The sequence below is a fragment of the Stegostoma tigrinum genome, chromosome 10 (genome assembly GCF_030684315.1).
Source record: "Stegostoma tigrinum isolate sSteTig4 chromosome 10, sSteTig4.hap1, whole genome shotgun sequence".
Lineage (NCBI taxonomy): Eukaryota > Metazoa > Chordata > Chondrichthyes > Orectolobiformes > Stegostomatidae > Stegostoma > Stegostoma tigrinum.
The window spans coordinates 60,312,652-60,338,599 of NC_081363.1; the positions used below are offsets into that span (position 1 = coordinate 60,312,652).

Here is a 25,948-nt window from a genome sequence, read left to right on the forward strand (position 1 = left end):
AGCGCACAGGCAAGCAGGTTGCCTATCCTACTGCATTGACCCTGTGTGTGTTTTGCATCTCACATGCACAGCCAGTGCTGGTCAGCTGATTGACAGCTACAATGTTGTGCTTTTTAAAATGTATTTATTCTTTTTGTGGGATGTGGGTGTCGCTGGCTGGACAGCATTCATTTCCCTCCCTAGTAGCCCTTGAGAAGGAGGTGGTGAGCTGCCTTCTTGAACCATTGTGGTCCACCTGCTGTGGGTTGACCCACAATGCCATCAGGGAGGAAATTCCAGGATTTTGACCCAGTGACAGTGAGGGAACAGCGATATATTTCCAAGTCAGAATGGTAAATGGCTTGGAGAAGAAATTGAGGGGAGCCAAACATTAGGGATGTTGAATGAGGAGGGGCAAGGGTGTCAGAATGAGAGCATTGTTCCCTCTGCTTTCAGTTGATGCAGTAGGATCTTGGTGCTGGCTTCCATTGAGCCTTGTTTGTGGCCATGACATACTGTCAGATGACGTGTTAATGGTTGCTGAGGTTGGCAGCATTAAGACTGAGTGAGAGAAGGTGTTGTAGGCAACAATGAGATGACCAAAGCATGAGCCTTCATTGGAGAAATGCCCAATGGCACTGAGAGAGTGAGTGCGATGTGCCAGAGAATGGAGTTTGACACTTACCCTGGCAAAGCAAAGAAGGTTATTAATAAAATGTGAGGCTGGATGAACACATCAGGCCAAGCAGCATCTCAGGAGCACAAAAGCTGACGTTTCGGGCCCAGACCCTTCATCAGAGAGGGGGACGGGGAGAGGGAACTGGAATAAATAGGGAGAGAGGGGAGGCGGACCGAAGATGGAGAGTAAAGAAGATAGGTGGAGAGAGTATAGGTGGGGAGGTAGGGAGGGGATAGGTCAATCCAGGAAAGACGGACAGGTCAAGGAGGTGGGATGAGGTTAGTAGGTGGATGGGGGTGCGGCTTGGGGTGGGAGGAAGGGATGGGTGAGAGGAAGAACCGGTTAGGGAGGCAGAGACAGGTTGGACTGGTTTTGGGATGCAGTGGGTGGGGGGCAAGAGCTGGGCTGGTTGTGTGGTGCAGTGGGGGGAGGGGACGAACTGGGCTGGTTTAGGGATGCAGTAGGGGAAGGGGAGATTTTGAAACTGGTGAAGTCCACATTGATACCATTAGGCTGCAGGGTTCCCAGGCGGAATATGAGTTGCTGTTTCTGCAACCTTCGGGTGGCATCATTGTGGCAGTGCAGGAGGCCCATGATGGACATGTCCTCTAGAGAATGGGAGGGGGAGTGGAAATGGTTTGCGACTGGGAGGTGCAGTTGTTTGTTGCGAACTGAGCGGAGATGTTCTGCAAAGCGGTCTCCAAGCCTCCGCTTGGTTTCCCCAATGTAGAGGAAGCCACACTGGGTACAGTGGATGCAGTATACCACATTGGCAGATGTGCAGGTGAACCTCTGCTTAATGTGGAATGTCCACACCCGGCACCTTCCCCTGCAACCGCAGAAAATGCTACACTTGCGCCCACACCTCCTCCCTCACCCCTGTCCCAGGCCCCAAGATGACATTCCAACAAACAACTGCACCTCCCAGTCGCAAACCATTTCCACTCCCCCTCCCATTCTCTAGATGACATGTCCATCATGGGCCTCCTGCACTGCCACAATGATGCCACCCGAAGGTTGCAGGAACAGCAACTCATATTCCGCCTGGGAACCCTGCAGCCTAATGGTATCAATGTGGACTTCACCAGTTTCAAAATCTCCCCTTCCCCTACTGCATCCCTAAACCAGCCCAGTTTGTCCCCTCCCCCCACTGCACCACACAACCAGCCCAGCTCTTCCCCCCCACCCACTGCATCCCAAAACCAGTCCAACCTGTCTCTGCCTCCCTAACCGGTTCTTCCTCTCACCCATCCCTTCCTCCCACCCCAAGCCGCACCCCCATCCACCTACTAACCTCATCCCACCTCCTTGACCTGTCCATCTTTCCTGGATTGACCTATCCCCTCCCTACCTCCGCACCTATACTCTCTCCACCTATCTTCTTTACTCTCCATCTTCGGTCCGCCTCCCCCTCTCTCCCTATTTGTTCCAGTTCCCTCTCCCCATCCCCCTCTCTGATGAAGGGTCTGGGCCCGAAACGTCAGCTTTTGTGCTCCTGAGATGCTGCTTGGCCTGCTGTGTTCATCCAGCCTCACATTTTATTATCTTGGATTCTCCAGCATCTGCAGTTCCCATTATCTCTGAAGGTTATTAACCTGGTTTCTCCATTGCTGGCCATTCTTCCAGATTCTGGAGACAGCACTGACCCAGATGACAATCTCTGAATAGGCTAGCAGGATCTGCTAATGCAGCTTCCTCTGTTACTCCACTGGGAATAGGGTGCATTTTCTCCTCTGGACCATTTTGTCTTCAGCGCCTCCAGGTCCCTTTTAGAGAGTCTTGCTGCCATTATCCCCTTCTCTGTCATTATCCAACTCTGTCTGTCAATGAGCAAGGCATCTTTGGAATGTAAGTGCAAGTCCAGGTACACACCCTCCTTTCAAATATGGTGCAGACGGGAGGTATGTTGATCTCAGTGAATGCCCACTGAGTGGTGAGTTGTTCCAGCAATGACATATTGTAATTTGGGCCAGAAAACAGACATGAAAGATGCCATGGATCCTAGGTTGTGGATTGTGGGAGTGAAGTGGATGTAATTATGGCAAGAAAACACCGAGCCTTCAGGTGAAAACCCCTCCAGAAACTAAATACAACTCAGAGTTAGCCAGAAAAAGTAAAATCCAATGTTTTGCATTCTTTTCTCAATTTGTTTTCCGACCCACCTTCGTATCATTTTTGTTTATTGATCATTCATAGATGTGAATATAACTGGTAGACCAGCATTCATTGCCCATCCCCTGCTGCCGTTGAAAAGGTGCTGGTGAGCTGCCTTCTTGAACTGCTACAATTCACATGCTGTAGACAGGCCCATCATGCCCTTAGGGAGGGAATTCCAGCATTTTGATTCAGTAACATTGAAGGAAAAGTGACACATTTCCACATCAGGATGGTGAATGGTTTGCAGGGGAGCTTTCGGGTGGCAGCATTCCCATAATAGTTGTTACCCTTGTCCTTATTGGCAGTGGGTCTCATTTGGAACGTGCTGCCTAAAGAATGTTGGTGAATTCGTGCACAGCACCATATACACAGTACATACCGCTGTTACTGAGCATCGGTCGTGGAGGGAGTGAATGTTTTTGTGGATGTGGTGTAAATCAAGCAGACTTTTTTGCCTTCTATAGGTGTCAAGCTTCTTGAGTTGCACTCATCCAGGCAAGTATGGAGTATTCCGGCACACTCCTGACCTGTGCCTTGAAGATGGTGGATAGGATTTGGGGAGTCAGGAGGTGATTTACTACCTGCAGAATTCTTAGCCTCTGGTCTGTTCTTGTATACTATTCATATGACTTGTTCAGTTGAGTTTCTGGTCAAAAGTAACCTCCAGAATGTTGATAGTGGAATGCTTCAGTGATGGTGATGCCATTGATTGTCAAGGGGTAAAGTTTAGATTTTTGCTTTTTGGAGATGGTCATTGTCTGGCCCTTGTATGGCACAAATTTAGCTACCACACACTCAGTTCCTTCATTCTAATCGTTAATACAAATTGTATATAGCTGGAGCATTAGGACTGATCCTTTGACAGTCCACAAGTTATAGTTTGCCAACATGAATAAGACTCATTTATTTTGACTGTATGCTTCCTGTTAGCTAACGAATACCCTATCCATATTCGCATGTTACTCCGAACCACATGGGCTCTAAATTTGAATGGCATGTCATTTTATGTGGCATTACATAGCAACATTGAAGATAAAGCAGATCATTCAGCTCACTGAACCCATTCTGCCATGTAACATGATCTAAGTCTGGCAGTATCTGAAGAGGAGTCATACTGGACTTGAAACATTAATTCTGTTCCTCTATCCACAGATGTTGCCAGACTTATTGAATTTCTTCAATATGTTCTGGATTTTTTCAGATTTCCAGTATCTGCACTATTTTGCTTTTATTCAACTTGATCTGGCTTATCCTCTATCTGAACACCATACACCCACACTTTCTCCATATCCCTTGAAATTTCAAAGTCTATCTTTTCTTTAACCTCCCCAACCTAAAGCAGTAGAGAATTTGGCAGGTTGACAACCCTCTGAGTGAAGCAATATTTCCTCAACTGAGATCAAATTGGCTTAATTCATACACTGAGATTGTTCCCCCTTGATCTGGGACCATCAGACAAGAGAAACAACATCCCTGTATTCAGTCTGTCCAAGCCAGTCAAACTCTTATGCTTCAATTATTCTTCTAAACTTCAGAGAATATAGGCTCAATTGACCCAAACTCTCCTGATATGATAAACCTACCCAACTGTCTGATCTGGTGAGCTTTAATTGAACTTCCCTTTATGGCAAGTATATCTTTTCATAGGCAAGAAGACCAGAACCACAGAAAATACTCGACTGTTGTCTCACCAAGGCCCTTTCTTGCTCTTATATTCAAACCCTCATGCAATGAAATCTAACAAATCATTTGCCATCCAAACAGGTCGCTGCACGTGCATGCTGCTTTGAGTGACAGGTGTACAAGGATGTCCAGGCCTCTTTGTAAATCAACAATTCCTAATCTATCATCATTTAAATAATACACTGCCATTCTGTTTTTCTTACTGAAGTGAAAACCTTACAGTTACCCACTTTATGCTGAATCTGCTGTGTATTAACCTATGCACTCAAATTGCCAAAACCTCCTTGTAGCCTCTTTAATTCCTCTTCACCAAATACAATCCCACCAGTTCTGTGGTCAATGCATATTCGGAAATATGACATTTGATCCCTCATTCAAGTCATCATAAATAACCGTGTCCCAAGCACTGATCCCTGTGGTACCCCACTTGTCAATGCCAACCCCTCTGAGAAAGAACCATATGTCCCTGTTCTCAGTTTCCTGTCTGGTAACCAATTCTCAATCCATGCCAATTTATTATCACCATGTGCTTCATCACGATGTGCTTTAATTTCACATACCAACCTCTGATGTGGCACTTCATCAAAAGCTTAGTGAAAATCCAAATATATCATATCGACTGGTTCTCCTTCATCTATTTAACTAGTACTTCCTCAAAAAATTGCAGGTTTGTCAAACACTACTTTCCTTTCATTCAAGCTATGTTGACTTCTGTAATCCTGTTGGTATTTTCCTGCTATTACATCTTTCATTATTGACTCTAGCATTTTTCCGATGACTTACATTTGGCAAACCAGTCTGTAATTCCTGGGTTTCTCCCTCCTTTCTTACATAAACAGGAGAATTACATTTGCCATCCTACAATCTAGAATTTTGGAAGATGACAACCAGTGCGACCACTCTGTGAAGTGAACCATCTGGGCCTTTCCCCATCACTATTTTTTGCCAGTAGTGATTTCCTTCAATTCATCCTTCTTAATAAACCTTTGTTTTCTCATACTTCAGGGAAATTATTTGTGTCTTCTTCTCAAAAGATGGAACAAAAATAATTGTTTAATTGTTCTGCCCTTTTCTTGTTCTCCATTATGAATTCTCCTGTTTCAGCCTGTAAGTGTCATACATTTGTCATCGCTAATCTTTTCCACACTTGAAAACACTCTCATGTTTCTTGTAAGTTCACTGGCATACTCTATTTTACCCCTCTTAATCTAACACTTGGTCCTTCTTTGCTGAATTCTAAATACCACTCCTCAGACTTGCTGTTTTTCAAGTCATGGTATGACTCCTGTTTGCATCTAATACTGTTCTTAATTTTTTTTGTTAGCTATGGTTATCCATGGTTACAGGAAAGTATCTAATCAATCACAGCCCCTTACTCCTCATACCTTTGAACCTTAGATTTAGAACCTTAGTTTTGGATTGGACTATTTCACTTCCTATCCCAGTGAATAATATAGTCATGTTATGGTCACATTGTTCCAAAAGGATATCTCACAATAAGATTATTAACTGGCCCCATCTAATTGCTTTCAACCAAATCTAGAATAATTTGTTCCATAGATGGTTTATCAATGTACTGGTATTTATCAAAAGTCTCTTGGAAATCAGAATACACTACATCTATTTGTTCCTCACGATCCACCCTACTTGTTACACCCTCAAATATATCAGACAAACAGGATTTCCCTTTCACAAAGCCATGTTGACTCTTGCTCATTACATTATGATTTTCTAAATGTCCTATTGTTACCTTATATTGAAGGATTGTAGCAATTGGTCTAAATCTAAATCTAAATTGATTCTAGCAATTTCTTATGATGGATGTTAGCCTAACTGGCCTTCTAGTTTCTTGCTTTCAATATTGTTCCTTTCTTGAATAGAAGAGAGAGGTTTCAAACCTACGTGGAGATTCCAAGAATTCAGGGTATTGTGGAAGATCACAACAAACACATCCACATTTCTAGTGGTGAGAGATAATGGGCACTGCAGATGCTGGAAAATCTGAGATAACAAAGTGTGGAGCTGGACGAACACAGCAGGCCAAGCAGCATCTTAGAAGCAACAAAAGCTGACATTTTGGACTTAGACCCTTCATCAGAAAAAGCCTAGTGGTCACTCCTTTTATGAGGTTGCAGACCATCAGGCCCAAGGAACTATTCAGCATTTATTCCCAAAGTTCTTCCTCCTTCTGTTCCCTAGCAATTGTTCCCGAGCTTTTCCAACAATTTCTAGTTTTGATGTAAATCTGTACTTTTGCGATCCTCCAGTCTTCTGGCACTATTCCTGAAGATAATGATGATATAAAGATCAAAGCCAAAGGCTCTGCAATCTCCTCCCTAGGTTCCCAGAGAATCCTAGATAGATCCCATCTGGCCCAGGGGACTTATCTATTTTCACACCTTCCAGAATTGTTAACACGTCCTCCTTACGAACCTCAATCCCATCTACTCTAATAGCCTGTATTTCAGCATTCTCCTCGACAACATTGTCTTTTTTCTGTGTGAATATTGACAAAAAATATTCATTTAGCACTTCTCCTATCTCTTCAGACTCCACCTACAACTTCCCACCATTGTCCTTGACTGGCCCTAACCTTACTCTAGTCATTCTTTTGTTCCTGACATACCTATAGAAAGCTTTAGGGTTTTCCTTGATCCTACCTGCCAAAGACTTCTCATGTCCCCTCCTGGTTCTGCTTCGCTCTCTCTTTAGATACTTCCTGGGTAACTTGTAAGTCTCAAGCTCGTTAACTGAGCCTTCACGCCTCATCTTTACATAAGCCTCCCTCTTCCTCTTGACAAGAGATTCAACTTCTTTAGTAAACCACGGTTCCCTCGCTTGACCACTTCCTCCCTGCCTGAAAAGTACATGCTTATCAAGGACATGCATTAGCTGTTCCTTGAAGAAACTCTACATTTCATTTGTGCCCAACACCTGCAGTTTTCTTCTCCATACTATGCATCCTAAATTTTGCCTAATCGCCTCATAATTACCTTTCCCCCAGCTATAACTCTTGCCCTGCGGCATATACCTATCCCTTTCCATCGCTGAAGCAGAAGTAACCAAATTGTGGTCACTATCACCGAAGTGCACACCTACCTCCAAATCTAACACCTGGCCTCATTACCCAGAACCAAATCCAAAGTGGCCTCACCTCTTGTTGGCCTATCTACATACTGTGTCAAGAAACCTTCCTGCACACATTGGATAAAAACTGACTCATCTAACGTACTCTACCTATAGCACTTACAGTCAATATTTGGAAAGTTAAAGCCCCCATAACAACACCCTTTTACCTTCGCTCATGTCCAGAATCATCTTGGCAATCCTTTCCTCTACATCTCTGGAACTTCTCGGAGGCCTATAGAAAACTCCCAGCAGGGTGGCCTCTCCTTTCCTGTTTCTAACCTCAGCCCATACTGTCTCAGTAGACAAGTCCTCATCAAAGATGCTCCTGAGATGCTGCTGGGCCTGCTGTGTTCATCCAGCCTCACATTTTATTATCAAGACCTCATCAAACATCCTTTCTGCCATCGTAATACTGTCCTTGACTAGTAATACCACACCTCCCCCTCTTTTACCACCTTCCCTGATCTTACTGAAACATCTAAACCCTGGAATCTGCAACAACCATTCCTGTCCTTGCTCTATCCATGTCTCCAAGATGGCCAAAACATCGAAGTCCCAGGTACCAACCCATGCTGCAAGTTCACCCACCTTATTCCGGATGCTCCTGGCGTTGAAGTAGAAACACTTCAAACCACCTTCCTGCCTGCCGGTAAATTCCAGTGACCTTGAAACCTTATTTATGATCTCACTACTTTCAACCTCCTGTTCACTGGAGCTACAATTCAGGTTCCCATCTCCCTGCTGAATTAGTTTAAACCCTCCCGAAGAGCAATAGCAATTTCCCCCCCCCTCCCCCCCAGGATATTGGTACCTCTCTGGTTCAGGTGTAGATCATCCCTATTGTGGAGGTCCCACCTACCCCAGAATGAGCCCCAATTATCCAGGTATCTGAATCCCTCCCTTCTGCACCATCCCTGCAACCACGTGTTCAACAGCTTGTGCTCCCTATTCCTCACCTTGCTAGCAAGTGGCACTGATAAAAAACCAGAGATAACAACTCTGTTCTAGCTCTAAGCTTCCACCCTAGTTCCCTGAATTTCTGCCTCACATCCCCATCCCTTTTCCTACCTATGTTATTGGTGCCTATGTGGACCACGACTTGGGGCTCCACCCCCTCCCCCTTATGGATCCCAAAAACACGATCCAAGATGTCACAGACCCTGGCACCTGGGAGGCAACATACCAACCGCGAGTCTCTCTCATTCCCACTGAATCTCCTATCTGTCCCCCTAACTATGGAGTCCCCAATGACTAATGCTCTCCTCCTCTCCCCACTTCCCTTCTGAGCAACAGGGACAGACTCTGCACCAGAGACCTGTACCCCATGGCTTACCCCTGGTAAGTCATCCCCCCCAAGAGTATCCAAAATGGTATACTTGTTATTGAGGGGTATGGCCACAGGGGATCCCTGCACTGTCTGCCTGTTCCCTTTCTGTCCCCTGACTGTAACCCATCTACCTTTTTTCTGTACCTGAGGTGTGACTACCTCCCTGTAACTCCTCTCAATTACCCCAACAGCCTCCCGAATGCTCCGAAGTTCATCCAGCTCCAGCTCCAGTTCCCTAACGCGGTTTCCAAGGAGCTGGAGTTGGGTGCACTTCCCACAGATGAAATAAAACAAAGTACTTAAGTATTTATTGATAAATGAAAACAAAAGGTCTCACTGGATAATCACTACATTTAACTTCCTTCTACCACTGTGTCTCTCATACATATATATGTATAAAGTACATACATAGTTTTTAAATTGTCTTCATAGACTACTTCGAAGGCTTTACAAGATCTTGGAGCTGCTAATCAAAACCTGAACTGATCAATACTCGATCATGATAATAGGCTGGGAAATAACTCAAGCAGCATAAATCCTAGCGTGATAACCTTTGCACTTTTGTCAACATTCAGAGTGAAATAGCAAGCAATGACTTAATACAGTTTTTTTTCCTAAAAGCTTAAAGGCCAAGATATGTAAACTGGCAGTTCCTTCACAGCTTGACAATTTGATTGAACTCAACAGTTTCAATGTATTTATCCACTGTTTAACATATTTATATCTATGTTTGAGAATCTCAAAGTGCACTCTACCCACTGTATCCCTGTACTTGAATATGTGTGACTATAAAATCTAATTTTCACTCTAAAATATAAGATAACTCCTAAGAAAAATAAAATGGGGGGTCTCTATTTCATATATGTGCATACTTGCAAACCATCGACTGAACTATTATTTAAAAAAACGTACCTCTAACAGGTGCCATTTGTCTTTAATTCCCTCTATCCTTTCAAGAATTTCACTGGGTAAGGAATTACCAGCTTCTCTCAGAGATGCAACCTTCTTTAGCAAATGTAGTTTCTTTGGAAGCCACATTGACATTTCCATGTTGTATCCCTGTAAAACAAAATAGCCCTTTACATGACACTTCTATTTGAAATACCCAACAATCTGCATTCAAACCCCCAAACATTAATTTGTAAGTATGACAATGGCCAATTCGAATTGACTTTAATTCCTTGAAAATTTATATCAATATAGTATTCAAATAGTTTTCTCATGCAGTGAAACTATAATTGGAAGGTTGACAAAAAATATTGTGAAAATGTTTAGCTAAGCTACTTTTTGATATGTTTCTAAAATTCAAAATAGGTCTAGTTTTGTTCAAAAAATGAATTTAATGATACACTGTTACCTTTGAAAATATTTAGGATACAGAGAAAATCCAAACATTTAATTCAGTGGATCTTAGAACTCACAATGTTCTTTTTAAGATGTAAAATATGACTGCTATATTAGAAGTGACTGAATGCTAAAACCCAGTTCTTTAATCTTTCTTCATTTTGCTAGGCAATATTGAATTGACCTCAATATAACAAAAAAGAAGCCAGTTCTTAACTAATAATTTCATTCAATTATTTGAACAACCTGTGAATGTTTCATCATTCTCTAGAGAATTTTCCCAAGTAAAGATATCGAATAACTTAAAGATTAACAGATACTGAAGATCTGAAACATAAACAGAAGGTGCTGGAGAAGCTCAGCAAACCTGGCAGTATCTGTGGAGAGAAAGAAAGAGTTAATGCTTTGAGTCCAGTGACCCTTTGACAGACCTGAAATAAATCAAAGATCAAGGTCACTGGGCACAAAACATTAATTCTGCTTTCTCTCCAGAGATGCTGCCAGAACAGCTGAATGTCACCAGCAATTTCCGGTGGCATTTACACTAATGATGTGGTGATGGTGGTGCGGGTGTGGGGTGGGGCTGGTGGTAAGGAGTGAGTGGGATAAGCGGAGATGGTGCAAAGAGAGATCAAAGAAGACAAATGGCTTACTGATGCTAAGCTGGGAGAGAAATAAATCTGAGGGGAACTGTGAATGGTTGAAATGGGTTGACTGTGCTGGCAGCAACTCTTAAAAAAAGGGCAAAAGAAAAGAACTGTAGTTGCTGGAAATCAGGAACACAAACAGAAATTGAAAAGGAAAGCTTAGCAGGTCTGGCAGCATCGGTGGAGACAAAGTAGAGTTAACATTTCAGGTCCAGTGACCCTTCTTTATCACTGGCTGTAGCTAGCAAAAGGTTGGTAGAGATGCTGAAGGTGGGGTGGGGGAGGGAGGGTGAGGAAGATTAAACAATAGGTGGAGGTGGAATCCAGAGAGAGAAAAAAACAGCAATTGGACAAAGGAATGGGTATAGGTCAGCATGGAGAATCAATAATTGCGAATGGGGACCATTAATGGCTGATAATGGGATGGTTACGCCAGCAGCCCATGCAATCACAAACTTGGTGTTTGAAGGTAGGAGTAAGGGCATGGGAGATGGTGCTCAGGCCCTAAAATCATTGAACTCAATATTGAGCTCTAAAGGCTGCAGAGTCCCCAAGTGGAAAATGAAGTGTTGTTCTTCCAGGGATAACAAGGTGTAGAGCTGGATGAACACAGCAGGCCAAGCAGCATCAGAGGAGTAGGAAGGCTGACGTTTCAGGCAAAGGGTCTAGACCCAAAACATCAGCTTTCCTGCTCCTCTGATGCTGCTTGGCCTGCTGTGTTCATCCAGCTCTATATCTCGTTATCTTAGATTCTCCAGTATCTGCAGTTCGTACTATCTCTGCTGTTCTTCCAGCTTGTGTTGATGTTTGTTGGAGCACTGTAGCAAGCCTGAGACAGAGATGTTGGCTCAGTGGTGCATTGAAGTGGCAGGCAACAGGAAGATCAGGGTCATTTTTATGGACGGAACATCGGTGTTCCGGAAAGACATGCCCAACCTGTGTTTTATCTCCCCAATGCAGAGGAGAACACATTGTGTGCAGCAAATACAGCAGACTACATTGAATGAAATGCAGGTAATTTGCTGCTTCACCTGGAAGATATGTCTAGAGCCTTAGATAGTGAGGAGGGAGGAGTTACACCTTCTGTGATTGCATGGGAAGGTGCCATGGGTTTTTGAGAGGTACTGGGAGTGGAGTATGAGTGAAACAGGGTGTTTTTGCAACCTGACAAGAACATTGCAACATATGATGTCAGTGGACTCCAAAGTACAGTTGCGAAGTACTGATATATTTTGAGTTAACCTGAGATCAGTCATGGTGATTGTGGCAAGGCTGGTATTTTGCCAATGCTGCTGCCTGTCAAAGAATGGGAAGCAATCACTGCCCATGGAAACCATCATGAGGTACCAGTGAAAGGATCCTATGATAGAGGCCTGGAGAATCAAGCAGCAAGGTACATCTATCAAATAAATGAACTTTCATGTCAGAAATTAATTCCAAGTAGTTTCTCACCAGTGCCTAGCAGAATTGCGACATAGATATAAATGAGGCAAGACTAGATATTAATGAGATGTAATTGCATGGAAATAGGATGCTCACCATTAGTGAGATTTGGTACTTGCATTGAAACTTTAAGAGGAAGATAAGGTTTTTTCTCCCCAAGTTTGAAAATCGGATCTTTTCATTCTTGCTGTATTTTCCCAAATTTATAATCATTACCTGCAGCTCACTCAAAGCACTAGAAAAAAAGAGTCAACAGCACAATAACAGATGAAGAAGAAGCCTTCCCTACAGCAATAAAGTATAAGGTGGTGCTGGTGAACGAATTTATTGCAGAATGAAACTCCTATTGGACCCTACATCAAGTTAAGTCTTCGGGGGACCATGTTGTGCCACCTAAAGAGCGGGGGGGGGGTTTGGGTTTCAAAGTCTGTGCAGGTAGGAAGTTGGCTAGCCTGACAATCAAAGAGAACTGTTCAAATGTGGTACCACCTATGCTTCACGCCTTCTCAGAATCTTTAAGATAAGGACTGCCCGCTGCCAGCTGCCTGCCCATACCAATCAAAATCTGGCATTGACCATGGGAATATAGGGGTCAACTGAGCTTTTAAACAGGGTCAATTAGCTATTAATTATTTATTTATAGATCGTGAGCAAGTGCCACTTTTGGCACCTGTCCCCTCTCCATATGATGGTGGTGAGCTTCGGGCTAAGTGGAAAGGTGGTGGGATAGCTCCCTGATCTATTTTGCATGCCCCTCTCCTGCCAAAAGTATGGCTGGCAGGGGCATTCAGTTCGAGACTCACATCGTCAGTACCTTCAAATACCTTCCATTTTCTAGCTTATATTCCAATTTCCATATTCAAAGAGGAACGTTGATCTCATATAACATTTTGGTAATCTCATCCTGCTTTCCATAGGGATGACCTTACTTCTAAAGAGAACAAACATTTTTGTAAGGGAGAGAGATAATGGGAACTGCAGATGCTGGAGAATTTTTGTAAGGGTTTGGTTTTCACGTGTTAAGTATTTTCTTAGGTCTTAATTACTTTTCCATCAGATATTATTATAAAGAATATTATAAATACCAACACATTAATAGATTATAAAATCAAAGTAATAATAACCAACACCAAATCTTTGTTTAGGCTGAATTTCATACAGACTCTCAGGTTTCGGCACCTCAACTTATCAAATGATATCAAGACTATTAAGAGGGTGCAGGAGTAATTCACTCAGATAATATTGTGACGAAACACTCCCTTTGCAAAGAGCCTCAAGATATTAGGGGCAGAATCTTCAAGCCCCTGAAAAAAAATGGGCAATGTTGAGTTAGTTGGGAGGACATCACACGAATAGAAAAAATGAGATTTTTCACCAAGGCTTTAAATGCAAAAAAATCCTCATTATTACCTAATCTCACCTCATTTATGTGCAGGTTGCTATGTTCTCAGACAGTGGAAAGAAACTAGTCAGCAACAATTCCTGATATGGAAGTTTGAATGGGTATCTGGCAGGTGTAACTTGCCAAATTCTTCTCCAGGTATTCATCTTGGCCAGTATCCCCGAACTGCTCAGGGCATGCTCTATTGGCAATAATTTCTTGCATCCTCCATGTAGGGATGTTGGCACTGGCAAAGCGCCAGCCTCACTGTATCATTAGGGCACATTTAGAACTCACTTATAATACAGATCAGCTCTCCAATGCTGTACTTCGGAGCTCATTGACTTCTTAACTTGCAATACGCCTGCCAAATTGCAGAGTGATTGGATCCATCTCATTCACCTCAACAATGTGCATATCTGGCTTGCTTTCTTGGCATTTACTTACAGGATTGCTGCCTTACTTTGGCTTGTACAGCAGACAGATAAATAGGTAACTTGTCATGTTTGGCAGCAATGAACAGTCAAAAGGGAATAGGACTAGCCTATCATTAGTCTGTAAATGTTGCAAAATTCTATATTCCAATGCAGTGTTGCCTGAAAAGGAATACTCAAACCTTTTACCCAGGTATTCCATGTGTGACAGGCAAAATGCAGGGAACTGACTCAGACTTCAATTAAACAAATTCTTTGTTATTTAATCCTTTAAGAATGCAATATAAAACATACATTCCTTGCAACTTTGTCTTCTTATTTCATTTAACTTTGACTTTAACTTTAACTCATTTCATTTAACTTCACCTTTCATTATGGTCACACGAAAGAGATTAGAATGTAAAATTAAAGTGCATGGGATTAGGAATGGTGTACTGACATGCTTGGCAAACTGGTTGGTAGGCAGGAAACAAAGAGTAGGAATAAATGGGTCATTTTCTGAGTGCATGCAGTGACAAATGGGAAAATGCAGGGATCTGTGCTTGGACCCCAGCTATTCACAATATATGTTAACTATTTGGATGAGGTAACTGAATGTAGTATTCCCAAGTCTGTAGGTGATTCACAGCTGGACGGGAAGGTGAGCTGCGAAGAGGATGCAGAAAATTTGGACAAGTTGATCAAATGGACAAATGCATGGTAAATGGCAAACTTGGATAAGTGTGAGGTTATCCACTTTGGTAGCAGGCAGATTATTATCTGAATGGTGATAGATTGGGAGAGGAGGAGGTGCAATGAGACCTTGTGTGTCCTTGTACTTCGAGTCACCGAAAGTAATCATGCAGGGCCAGCAGGCAGTGAAGGCGGCAAATAGTATATTGACCTTCATGGTGAGAGAATTTGAGTGTTGCAACAGGGATGTCTTGCTCCAGTTGAACAGGGACTTGGTGAGACAACATTAGGAGTATGGTTGTTGTTTTGGTTTCCTTATCTTTAGAAGAATATTCTGGCTGTGCCAGTTTTGAGGAATGAGGGCAGATCTCATAGAAACCTATAATTTCTAACAAAACTAATCAAACTAAATGCCAGAAGGATATTTCTGATGACTGGTTGTCCAGAACAAAGGTTCAATATTTAAGGGTGTGAGACAGTCCATTTAGAACTGGAATGAGGGGAAATTTCTTCATCCAGAGAGTGGTAGAAGAATAGTAGGACAATGTAATTCTCTGCCAAGAAAATGGTTGAGGCAAAAACATTGACTGTTTTCTAGAAGGAGTTACATTTTTTTTTACAGCTAAAGGGATCAAAAGGTGGGGAGGTAAGGAGAACAGGGTACTGAGTTGGATGATTAGTCATGATTATATTGAATGTCAGAGCAAGCTTGAAGGGCCAAATGGCCTACTCCTGTTACTATTTTTTCAATCTTCAAGTATTTATTTGATCCAAGTGGAAGTAAGATTTGGGGCCTGTTAATGCTGAGTCTCTGCCACTTCCAACATGACCTGGTATCTCTTGGTGTTGGGCAGGATGGATAGAACCTGTGACCATTTTCTTGTAATCTGACATCTTAGATGGAGGCAGTATTGAGGGATGGTGTCATCTGCCAAAATTAGTAACAGTCCCACTTCCAGAGTCCCAATGAACTGGAAGAAACAAATGTATAGTTTTAGTTAGCTAGCTATAGTTGACTGTTCCAAGTAATTTTGAAGTGGTCACTTATGAAAGTTACTGGTGTATAGAAAGGTCTACATCTTCTCTTGTTCTAACAGGATCTGAAGCTGGTTTCTTTGGTGCCTAATTAAGGAAATATTGGTTCTAATACTGTTTATAACAATTTGTTTTCCCTCAGATTCATTTGTTCAACTTTAAATACATATTTCTGATCCAGTATCAACCACCATTGGTTTGTTAAGATATTGGGCTTGTGATCTGCAACAGTGATTCAAGGGTTCTTTAATTGACCACAATTGGGGTGGCACGGTGGCTCAGTGGTTAGCACTGCTGCCCCATAGCACCAGGGACCCAGGGAATAGCCTCGGTCAACTGTATGTGTGGAGTTTGCACATTCTCCCTGTGTCTGCATGGGTTTCCTCTGGGCGCTCCAATTTTCTGCCACTGTCCAAAGATGTGCAGGTTGGCCTTGCTAAATTGCCCATAGTGTTCAGGGATGTGTAGATTAGGTGGGTTATAGAGGAATGGATATGGGTGGGATGCTCTGAGTATCAGTGTGGACTTGTTTGGGCCAAAGGGCCTGTTTCCACATTGTAGGGATTCTATAAGTTTGCAAAACAGGAAGAAATTATTTGATTGCTAGGTCCTTGTATGCAAAAATGCTGTAAGGCGTGGTCTGCAACAGCCTTTTACTCTAGATTTCCCTCTCCAGGCTTACTGGAGTCCATCCATTGCAATTCACATCAGTATAAATGTGAGTACACTTTCAACTACTGTCACTTTATGTAAGTGCTGATGCATAAAACTACTTGAATCACGTACTTCACTCATTTTTAAAAAATGCCCGAAAGGAGTATGTTTGCAACATCAATTTTGTTAGAAAAAACATTTAATTGAAAATATTTCATTATGGTGTTTAAGAAGACTGTTTCACTGATTGGTAGATTATAAGTACTGACATATAATGATCAAACTGATGGAACAACCGAAACAAATCAGATGTGAAATAATTAATTGGAGTGTCCCTGTATCACATTTTTAAAATCTTTGAATGTAACCAACACGACATCTATGAAAAAGTGAATAGGTTGAACCAGTGAGTTATGTAGAATTCTAAGTGTTATGCTTTTTATTCACTTGCAGGACGTGGGCACCACTGTCTGGCCAGCATTTAATGCACGTCCCTAGTTGCCCTTCAGAAGGTGGTGGTGAGCTGCCTTCTTAAACCGTTGTGATCTGTGCATTGTAGGTTGACCTACAATGCCCTGAGGGAGGGAATGTCCACGACTTTGACCCAGTGACAGTGAAGGTACAGTAATATTTGTTGAGGTTGGTTGGGTCACCGAGCTGGTTTGTTGTTCCACAGACATTTCATTAGTGTGCTTGGTAATATCCTCAGTGCAGCCTCTGATGGAACGTCGGTGTGTTTTCCCGCCTGGTTTATAAACTCTGGGGTCCGTTGCGATGGATTGCCTCACTTCCGGGTTCCCTCCGTAGTGGAATGTATATGGGGTCGAGTTCAATGTGTTTATTAATAGCATGCTTTGTGGAGTGCCATGCTTCCAGGAATTCTCGTGCTTATCTCTGCCTAGCCTAGCCCAGGATCTTGGTGTTGTCCCAGTCGAAGTTGTGGTTCTCCCTGTCCATGTGGATTGAGATGAGCGAGTATTGGTCGTGTCTTTTTGGAGCCAGTTGGTGTTTTGACCTCAAAACCCACAACCAGAGCTACAGATCCACCCCAAAACCTGAGGCACAGTGATATATTTCCAGGTCAGGCTGATAAGTGGCTGGGAGGGAAACTTGCAGGTAGTGGTGTTCCCATGTATCTGTTGCTCTTGTCCTGCTAGATGGAAGTGGTCATCAATTTGCAAGCTGCTGACTGAGGTTCTTTGATGAATTTATGCAGTGCATCTTGAGGATAGTACACACTGCTGCTACTGAGTGTTGATAGTGAAGGGAAAAGAATGTTTATGGATATGGTTCCAGTCACGTGAGCTGCTTTTCCTGGTTGGGTCAAGTTTCTTGAAAGTTGTTGGAGCTGCACCAATCCATGCAAGTAAGGAGTATTCCCTCACATACTTGACTTATGCTTTGTAGAGAGGATTTAGTGGGGTTAGGTGGTGAGTTTCTGGCCACAGTATTCTCAGACACGGAGCTGCTCTTGCAGTCACTGTGTTTATGTAGTGAGTCCAGTTGGATTTCTGGTCAATGGTTACCCCCTAGAACATTGATAGTGGGAGTATCAGAGATGTAACACCATTGAATATCAAAGGGTGGTGGTTACATTGTCTCTTATTAGTGACAGTCATGGGCTGGCATTTCTGTATGTGCATGTTATTTGCCACTTGTCAGCCCAAGCCTGGATATGGTCCAGACCTTGTTGCTCCACTTCTGACCTCATGATGGAGGGAAGGTCTTCGATGAAACAGCTGAAGATGGTTAGGTCTAGGACACTACCATGAGAAACGCCTGGAGAGAAGTCATGGAGATGAGAAGACCAACCTCCAACAACCACAACCATCTTCCTATGTGTCAGGTATGACTTCAATCAACAAAGAGTTTGCCCCAGATACCCATTGATTCCAGTTTTGCTAGGGGTCCTTGATACTACACTCTGTTGAATGCAACCTTGATATCAAGGTCTGTCACTCTCATCTCATCTCTGGAATTGAGCTCTTTTGTCCACATTTGAGCCAAGGCTGAAATGAGGTTACGGGATGACTGACCCTGGCGAACCCAAACTGGGTGTCACTGAGCAGGTTATTGCTGAGCAGGTGCCACTTGTTAGCACTGTTGATGACATCTTCCATCATTTTAATGATGATTGAGAGTAGGTGATAATTGGCCTGGTTGGATCTGTCCTGCTTTTAATGTACAGGATATGTCTGGGCAATTTTCCACATTGCCAGGTAGATACCAGTGTGGTAACTGTATTGGAACAGCTTGGCTAGGGGAGCAGCAAGTTCTGGAGCACAAGTCTTCAGTACTATTGTCGGAATGTTGTCAGGCCCCATAGCCTTTGCAGTATCCTGTGTCACCAACTGTTTCTTGATTTAACATGGAGTGAATTGAATTGGCTGAAGACTGGTATCTGCGTTGCTGAGGACCACTGGAGGAGGCTGAGATGGATCATCCATTTGACATTTCTGGTTGAAGATTGCTGCGAAATTCAGCCTTATCTTTTGCACTGATGTGCCGAGCTCTTCCAGCTCTGAAGATGGGAATATTTGTGCAGCCTCATCTTCCAGTGAGTTGTTAAATTGTCCACCACCATATAGCAGCACTGTGGAGTTTAGATCTGATCTGTCAGCTGTGCGATCACTTGGCTCTGACTATAACCTATTGCTTATGCTGTTGGACATGCAGGTAGTTCTGTTTGGTAACTTCACCAGGTTGACATCTCATTTCTAGATATGCCTGGTCCTACTCCTGGCATGCCCTCCTGCACTCTCCATTGAACCAGCGTTGATCCCACGCTTGTTACAACATAGCCTGCCATTATAACACCCCCTGCTGTTAGTCACTATAAGTCCCCATTCACAACTATTCACCCTCCCAGCCTGATCATTAGCAACTCCTTTGTCTGTCCAACTGTATTTCTCTCTCTTTGGGCTCCATCCTATTGTTTACTCCCTAACCCACCCACCTCCCTATTTTCTGCATATAATCTGACGTTTTCCCAGCCACCATCAGTTCTGAGGAAGGGTCACCAGACCCGAAACATTAACTCTATTTTCTCCACCACAGATGCTGCCAGACCTGCTGAGCTTCTCCAGCAACCGTGATTTTGTTCTTGATCCCAGGCTTAGTGGTAATGGTTGAGTGGGAAATATGCTGGGCCATGAGGTTATAGATTGTGCTGGAGTGCAGTTTTGCTGCTGTTGCTGGACCGCTGCACCTCATGGAAGCCCACTCTTGAGTTTCTCGATCTGTTCATAGTCTGTGCTATTTAGCACAGATAGTGTCATGCAGATTATTCTAAAGGAGAGACTTCATCTCCACATGGGCTGTACGTGATCACTCTCACTGGTACTGTGACAGATGCATCTGCAGCCGGAAAATTGTTAGGGATGACGTCGTACATATTTGGTTTGTTCTCTTGTAGATTCCTTCACCACCTGCTGCAGACCCAGTATTGCAGCTAATGGCCTGACCAGCTCAATCAGTAGTGCTGAGTTGAGCCACTCTTGATGGCAGACACTGAAATCCCCCAGCCAGAGTGCACTTTGTGCCCTTGCCATCCTCAGCGCTTCCTCGAAGAGTTGTTCAACATGGAGCAATATCGATTTATCAGCCAAGAGTGAATGGTATATGGTAATCAGCAGGATGTTTCCTTGCCCTTGTTTACTCTGAAGCCATAAGACTTCATGAGGTCCACAGTAAAATGTTAAAGGATTCTAGGGCAACTCCCACCTAAGTGTATCCCATTGGGCCACCACCTCTGCTGGGTATGTACTGCCAGTAGGACAGGACATATCTAGGGATGGAGATGGTGGTCTCTAGGATATTGTCTGTAAGGTATGAATCTGTGAGTATGATTACGGCAGACTGTTGCTTGACTAGTTTGTGAGACAGCTCTCCCAATTTTAGCATTAGCCCCCAGATTTCAGTAAGGAGGACTTTGTCGGGTTGACTTTGCTGTTTCTGCCATTATCTTTTCCAGTGCCTAGGTCGATGCCAGGTGATCTGTCCAGTTTCATTTCACAGAGATTTTGTAGCAATTGGTACAGCTGAATGGCTTGCTCGGACATTTAAGCGACTGCTAGACATGCACATGGACAGCAGTGAATTGAGGGGAGTGTAGGTTAGGTTATTTTATTTTTGGATTAGGATTATTCCACGGCACAACATCGTGGGCCAAAGGGCGTGTACTGTGCTGTACTTTTTTATGTACCTAGTTTGCTGCATGACCATATTATGTGAACATTTTCATAAGTTTCCTGAGAATTCGGCTGTTGCAATAAACTTTACGGTTGGTGGAAGAACAACAGGGTGATGGCATTCAAAATCATGCATTAGAAGCACACAATGAAATCTTGTGTAGTTTCTCTGTTGATCAGAGAGAACAAGGACTTGATTAAATAAATGCAAAGCCATGTTACAGCTATGTAATTGACTTTGAAAATGCAATATATTTTGCAAATAAGTGAGATAACTTGACAACTATTTTGAGATGTTCTGTCACAACCCATAATTAATAATCATACAGCTGAAATTGCTGTTACAGGACTACAATATAAAAATAAAGGATAACTTCTAGAAAGCACCACTATTTTTTTCTGAAAACAGCAAAACATAATTCCAGTATTTCTCATTCACAATCTGTCTGCTAAGATGCATGGCAGCCTTATAGGAAGCTCATTCAGTGACGAACAAAAGCCCTTTTTATTTTGCAGTCCAAGGTGCTAAGCTCTGCTGCATATATACATGATGCAGGAATGTGTGAGAGGCCACGGTATCACCTTATTTAATAATTTTACAAGCAAAAAATGGCCATTTATTACATTTCGATATAAGCAATGCAATCAGGGCTATTGTTATTGAATAGAGCTGGCTACCAGACAAAGAATTTCAAATACAAAATTGAGAAATAGATCTATTTTTTCACTCAAAGGGATATGCCAATAATTTCAGAATATGGAAACCGCAGGACAAGATCCTACATATTTCCTTTTGTGATGTAGCAATGGGATAACTTGATCCTGAACACATTTACTTCATGATCTTTGAAAAGATTAAAGAAATGCAATGTCATTTAAAATTGCCAGAACTCTCCAAGCAAATTACATTTGAGGTTCTGAATCAGTTTTTTTTCTTCAAGCTGATTCCATTTACACGCATTGAAAATCACATTACATAGCCCATGCATTGTTAATTGGACGTAGATTGCATTATCATCATTATAAATCAAACTCCAAATATCAAAATGAATTGCAAATTCACTAATAGGAGATCATGAACCAATCTTTTTAAATATCTTCCATTAATAATTAAATTCAAATTATATTACTCTGAAATTCTCTTATGAGGGCAGACAGCTTATTCACTTTGACCCTGCTTTTAAACAGCAGAAATTTTCCAACAAAGTTGCAGATTTTCATGTGCAATTAGTTTAAAAGATTAATAGTTAATGTAAGAGTCAAAGGAAAAAGTAATGATCAGATTTCTCCGAAATAAAGCATTTAATGTGTAGAAGACAAGTACTAGTGACAGTTTAAAGGGTCAAAAGAGCACTTTCTTTATGTACTGTAAATGAGGAAAGTACAGTGCAATGACAGGAATGTTATTTTGTATGAATCTTCTGATAAAGTAGTATCCATATGTAAAATTTAAAAAGACTACAGTAATTTGACAAACTGGAAATTAGTTAAAGGAATTTTGATGGTAGAGGTTGCTGATGACAGGGAGAGGTTACTTAACATGACAGAAATTTTATCTCTGTGAAGATTACATTATAGTAGATTAATATTGCAAAAAGACCATTTATCATTAGTAATAAACATTCCTGTTGATTCATGCTGCTCAGTCAACAGCCACAGAGTTCAGTATTAAACTAGAGAGTTCCCACTGCTTTCAACTCACAGATTGAAAAGGAGCAGTTGGAAAAAATAGCAGCAATCATTTAATGCTGATGACCTCTGACAGGCTCACAGCTCTTCTCGCTGCACAAAATTTGCATGGGTTCTGTGTGCATAGGAACAATGTAACCTAAATGGTAGACAATCTTTATTATAATGAAGTGGGTGTCAAGGTCAATGTAAATCTTGCGATGATAAATGGAGTGCTACCAGGCAAGAGGAGTCGCACATGCAATGTAGTGCTTTCACTTAATTGTTGCCTGAAACACATTGAGTTAATAAAACATAGAAAACAATTTCTGCCAATTAGTTTCACTTTAATGTGCTAACGTATTAGCGGTGGAATCTCACAGATGAATGACAGCAATTTAATTTTGAAAATTCTGCTTATAAAAAAAACTCCATCTTCTAGAATGCAATTTCAAGGCATAGTTCTTTGCTGCTGATCGGAAGTAGAAACTTCCTTTATAATTTAAGTAAGTCTTGCAATTTATGAATCAGTTTTCCTCAATTTTTCCACTTTATTTTCAGATTCTAATTATCATACACCTGAAAATACAATCCGAGATACCAATTACAGAATAGAACAGCTGTCATCAAAGATGGCCTGCGTCTTGCATAACCTTTGTTATTCAACTGGCTGGCCAGCAAGTGGTAATAAGCATCTGAAGGAACGACAAGTTGAAAATATCATCTGTTGTTAATTTTCCCACAACTGGTTTGTTAACTTTGATTTTTGGGAAAATGGACAATTGCAGATTGCAACCAGTGTGAATGAAATCACAATTACCTCAAAAATCAAAGCACATTTCATTTCTGTATAGCTAATTTTTAAACACAAAATAATCAGCATGACTGAGAACAATAGACAGCATGGAAGGTTGGCTCATTGGTGTAGCAATGTAGCAAGCTGTAGTGTGGTACAACAGCAGTGCTGTCCAGTCATTTTAAACACTGTACATTCTTAATGTCAAGTTCATCACCAGGGCAGGGGCAGAGAATAGATGATTAATTTCTTCATGGAGCAGGGTGAGAAAATTGGAGAGAGCCTTCAACCACATTTCCCAGAGGAGGGACATGCACTGCTTTGAGAGGAACCTTATGAACACTGATCTGATTGTCCAATTATTGACGAATATAATATGGCATAGAGATTTCAATAAGACTAGAAGAAAAGTAATTTGGCGCAAGTGGGGTAGGGTGGAAAGAATTTAATTGAATTATGAAGTGTTGATAAAATGAATTTTGTGGAAAGGTCAAGCTGAGGCTAGGGTTACATCAAGAGGATGTAAGGGAATGAGTGAATCCCTATATTCCTCATTTGGGCACCTGAAATTTCAATATCACTGGAAAAAAAATGGAAGCAAATCAAAAGCTTATAAAGGGACTAAAAAGGATTCAAAGATCATCACTGACAATTTCCGTTTTAGTGGAGGAGGTGGTATCACGTTGATGTATTGGACTAATAATCCAGAATCTCAGGCTGATGTTCTGGGGCCAAATGGGTTCAAATCTCACCGTGGCAGATAGTGAAGTTTGAATTCAATAAAAACCTGTCACAAAGAAATGAATAGTCCAAATGGCAGAGATAGTAAGAACTGCTGATGCTGGAGTCATAGATAACACAGTGTGGAGCTGGAGGAACATAGCAGGCCAGGCAGCATCAGAGGAGCAGGAAAGTTGACTTTTCAGGTCAGGACCCCTCTTCAGGAATTGGGGAGGAGGAAGGTAATCCTAGTGGCAACCATGTAACCATGCCAATTGTTGCAAAACCCATCCAGTTCACTGATATCCTTCAGCGAAAGCAACCAACTTCCTGACCTGGCCTGGCCTACGTGTGATTCCAGACTGTAATGTAACTGTTTACTAGGTTAATAAATGCTGGTCTAACCTGAAATGCCTATATCCCATAAATGAATACAAAAGGGATAAAATGAATTTGAATCTTTCTCCAATTAATTATTTTTTAAGTATACTTCATCCTCAGAATTCCCAGCCACCAATTAAGAAGCTTAATTTTATTGTTGTGAAATTTAACTAAATAACACAAAAGATATATTTGCTGAAAAGTCTTGATGATCAGACACTTGAAAAGCTGGAACAGACTCATCTGTGTGTGATTTGTCAGGTCTGGAGTATTGATGTGCCCAAGGGGCAGACCCCAGCAGGGAGTAGTCTATAGAACTAAATAGCTGTGAAAGAAGTCTTAATGTAGGATAGAATTCAAACTAACCTTGACATGACCTTAGGAGATATATGCAAAAAATAAAATTAATACTCTCTACAAGACACATCCGAATTTCATAGCCAAGTGGATTTGCAAAAATAGAACTAAAGCTGCTTGATAAATGTTGCCAGTGCCAAATGAAACAGCAAACTATTGAGGAAAGGTTTCAACCGACCAAATCTGTTACAATGGAAGCATCTGAAACATTTGGAAAAGTTCCAAAAAACAACAGACAACGAACAATATTGTTGTCAGCTTGACTATTCTGAGAAAATTTGTTTTAATGTGTGACTATGGGTGGGAGAAATTCCTAATTGCTGAATTATTATTGGTAAAAAAAATCAATAAAATTTAATCATTGTACAGAATTGCTGGAAGATTTGAAACCTTTCAAAAGATACTCAGGTTAATTTAACAATATTATAATTTGTGGAAACAATAAATTGGAAGCTTAAGCTTTGAAATAAGGAAGTGCTCAAAATTTGCACTTTTAAGCTACTAAACATGGAATAATCAAGTTTTAGTTTTTCAGAACACAGGTTAGAAATTTAAATACTAATGTATGGATAGCAGTAACATAGAAGTAAAGGTGACAGAGTTATTCTGTTTGACAATGAAATTGTCATTTGCACTTTTACACAACACAGTATGTTGAATTTATGTTCTCTGTGAACTTAGCAATTTGGTAAGGAGATGAAAAAATGTTTATTTTTAAAGCTACAAAATGTCAGTTTGGGTGATCAATATCAAACTACAGACAGTCTGCATGTTCTGTCAACACTAATTGGCTGTTGTATGGCTGATGAATAGGGGAACGCTATTTCTGAAACGTGAACTTGTGTTGGCTATAATGTGATTCCATCGACGCGCGGAGGAGTACGCATTGACATCCCATGATCATTTCACAGGCTTTGTTGTGACCATGTACAAGGTTAGTGCTGAAAGAGTCCTGCACTGGCATCATGTGATCATTTCGCGGGCTTTGTTGTGAAGTGCTTTCTGAGAGAAGTACAGTACAAACACCTCCCCATCAAGTCAGTCAGACATGTTTTCAAGATAAAGTGTTAAAGATGCTTTTGTTTCATTATTAGATATGAACTAAACATTTATTCAGATTGTGCTATCCTTTGTGTTAGGTTTTTTTTGGAGGTCTGCCCCTAACCCCACTTTTCCCATAAGCCCATTATTTCTATAATGTGATGTTGCACAGGAACACAACTATTGCAGTATAACAGAACCGACTGTACCTCGTGTTCAATGTTCTCATCA

At 41.7% G+C, this 25,948-nt stretch overlaps 1 protein-coding gene across 4 annotated transcripts in view; it reads right to left on the reverse strand.

Annotated features, from left to right (window-relative positions):
* Positions 1–25,948, reverse strand: part of akap6 (A kinase (PRKA) anchor protein 6) — a 359,686-nt gene that overhangs the window by 70,706 nt on the left and 263,032 nt on the right. For all 4 annotated transcript variants that reach the window (XM_048538018.2, XM_048538019.2, XM_048538021.2 and 1 more), the window contains one exon: positions 9,867–10,013. In XM_048538018.2, coding sequence (XP_048393975.2) covers positions 9,867–10,013 — 147 coding nt within the window. The remainder of the gene's footprint in view (positions 1–9,866; positions 10,014–25,948) is intronic.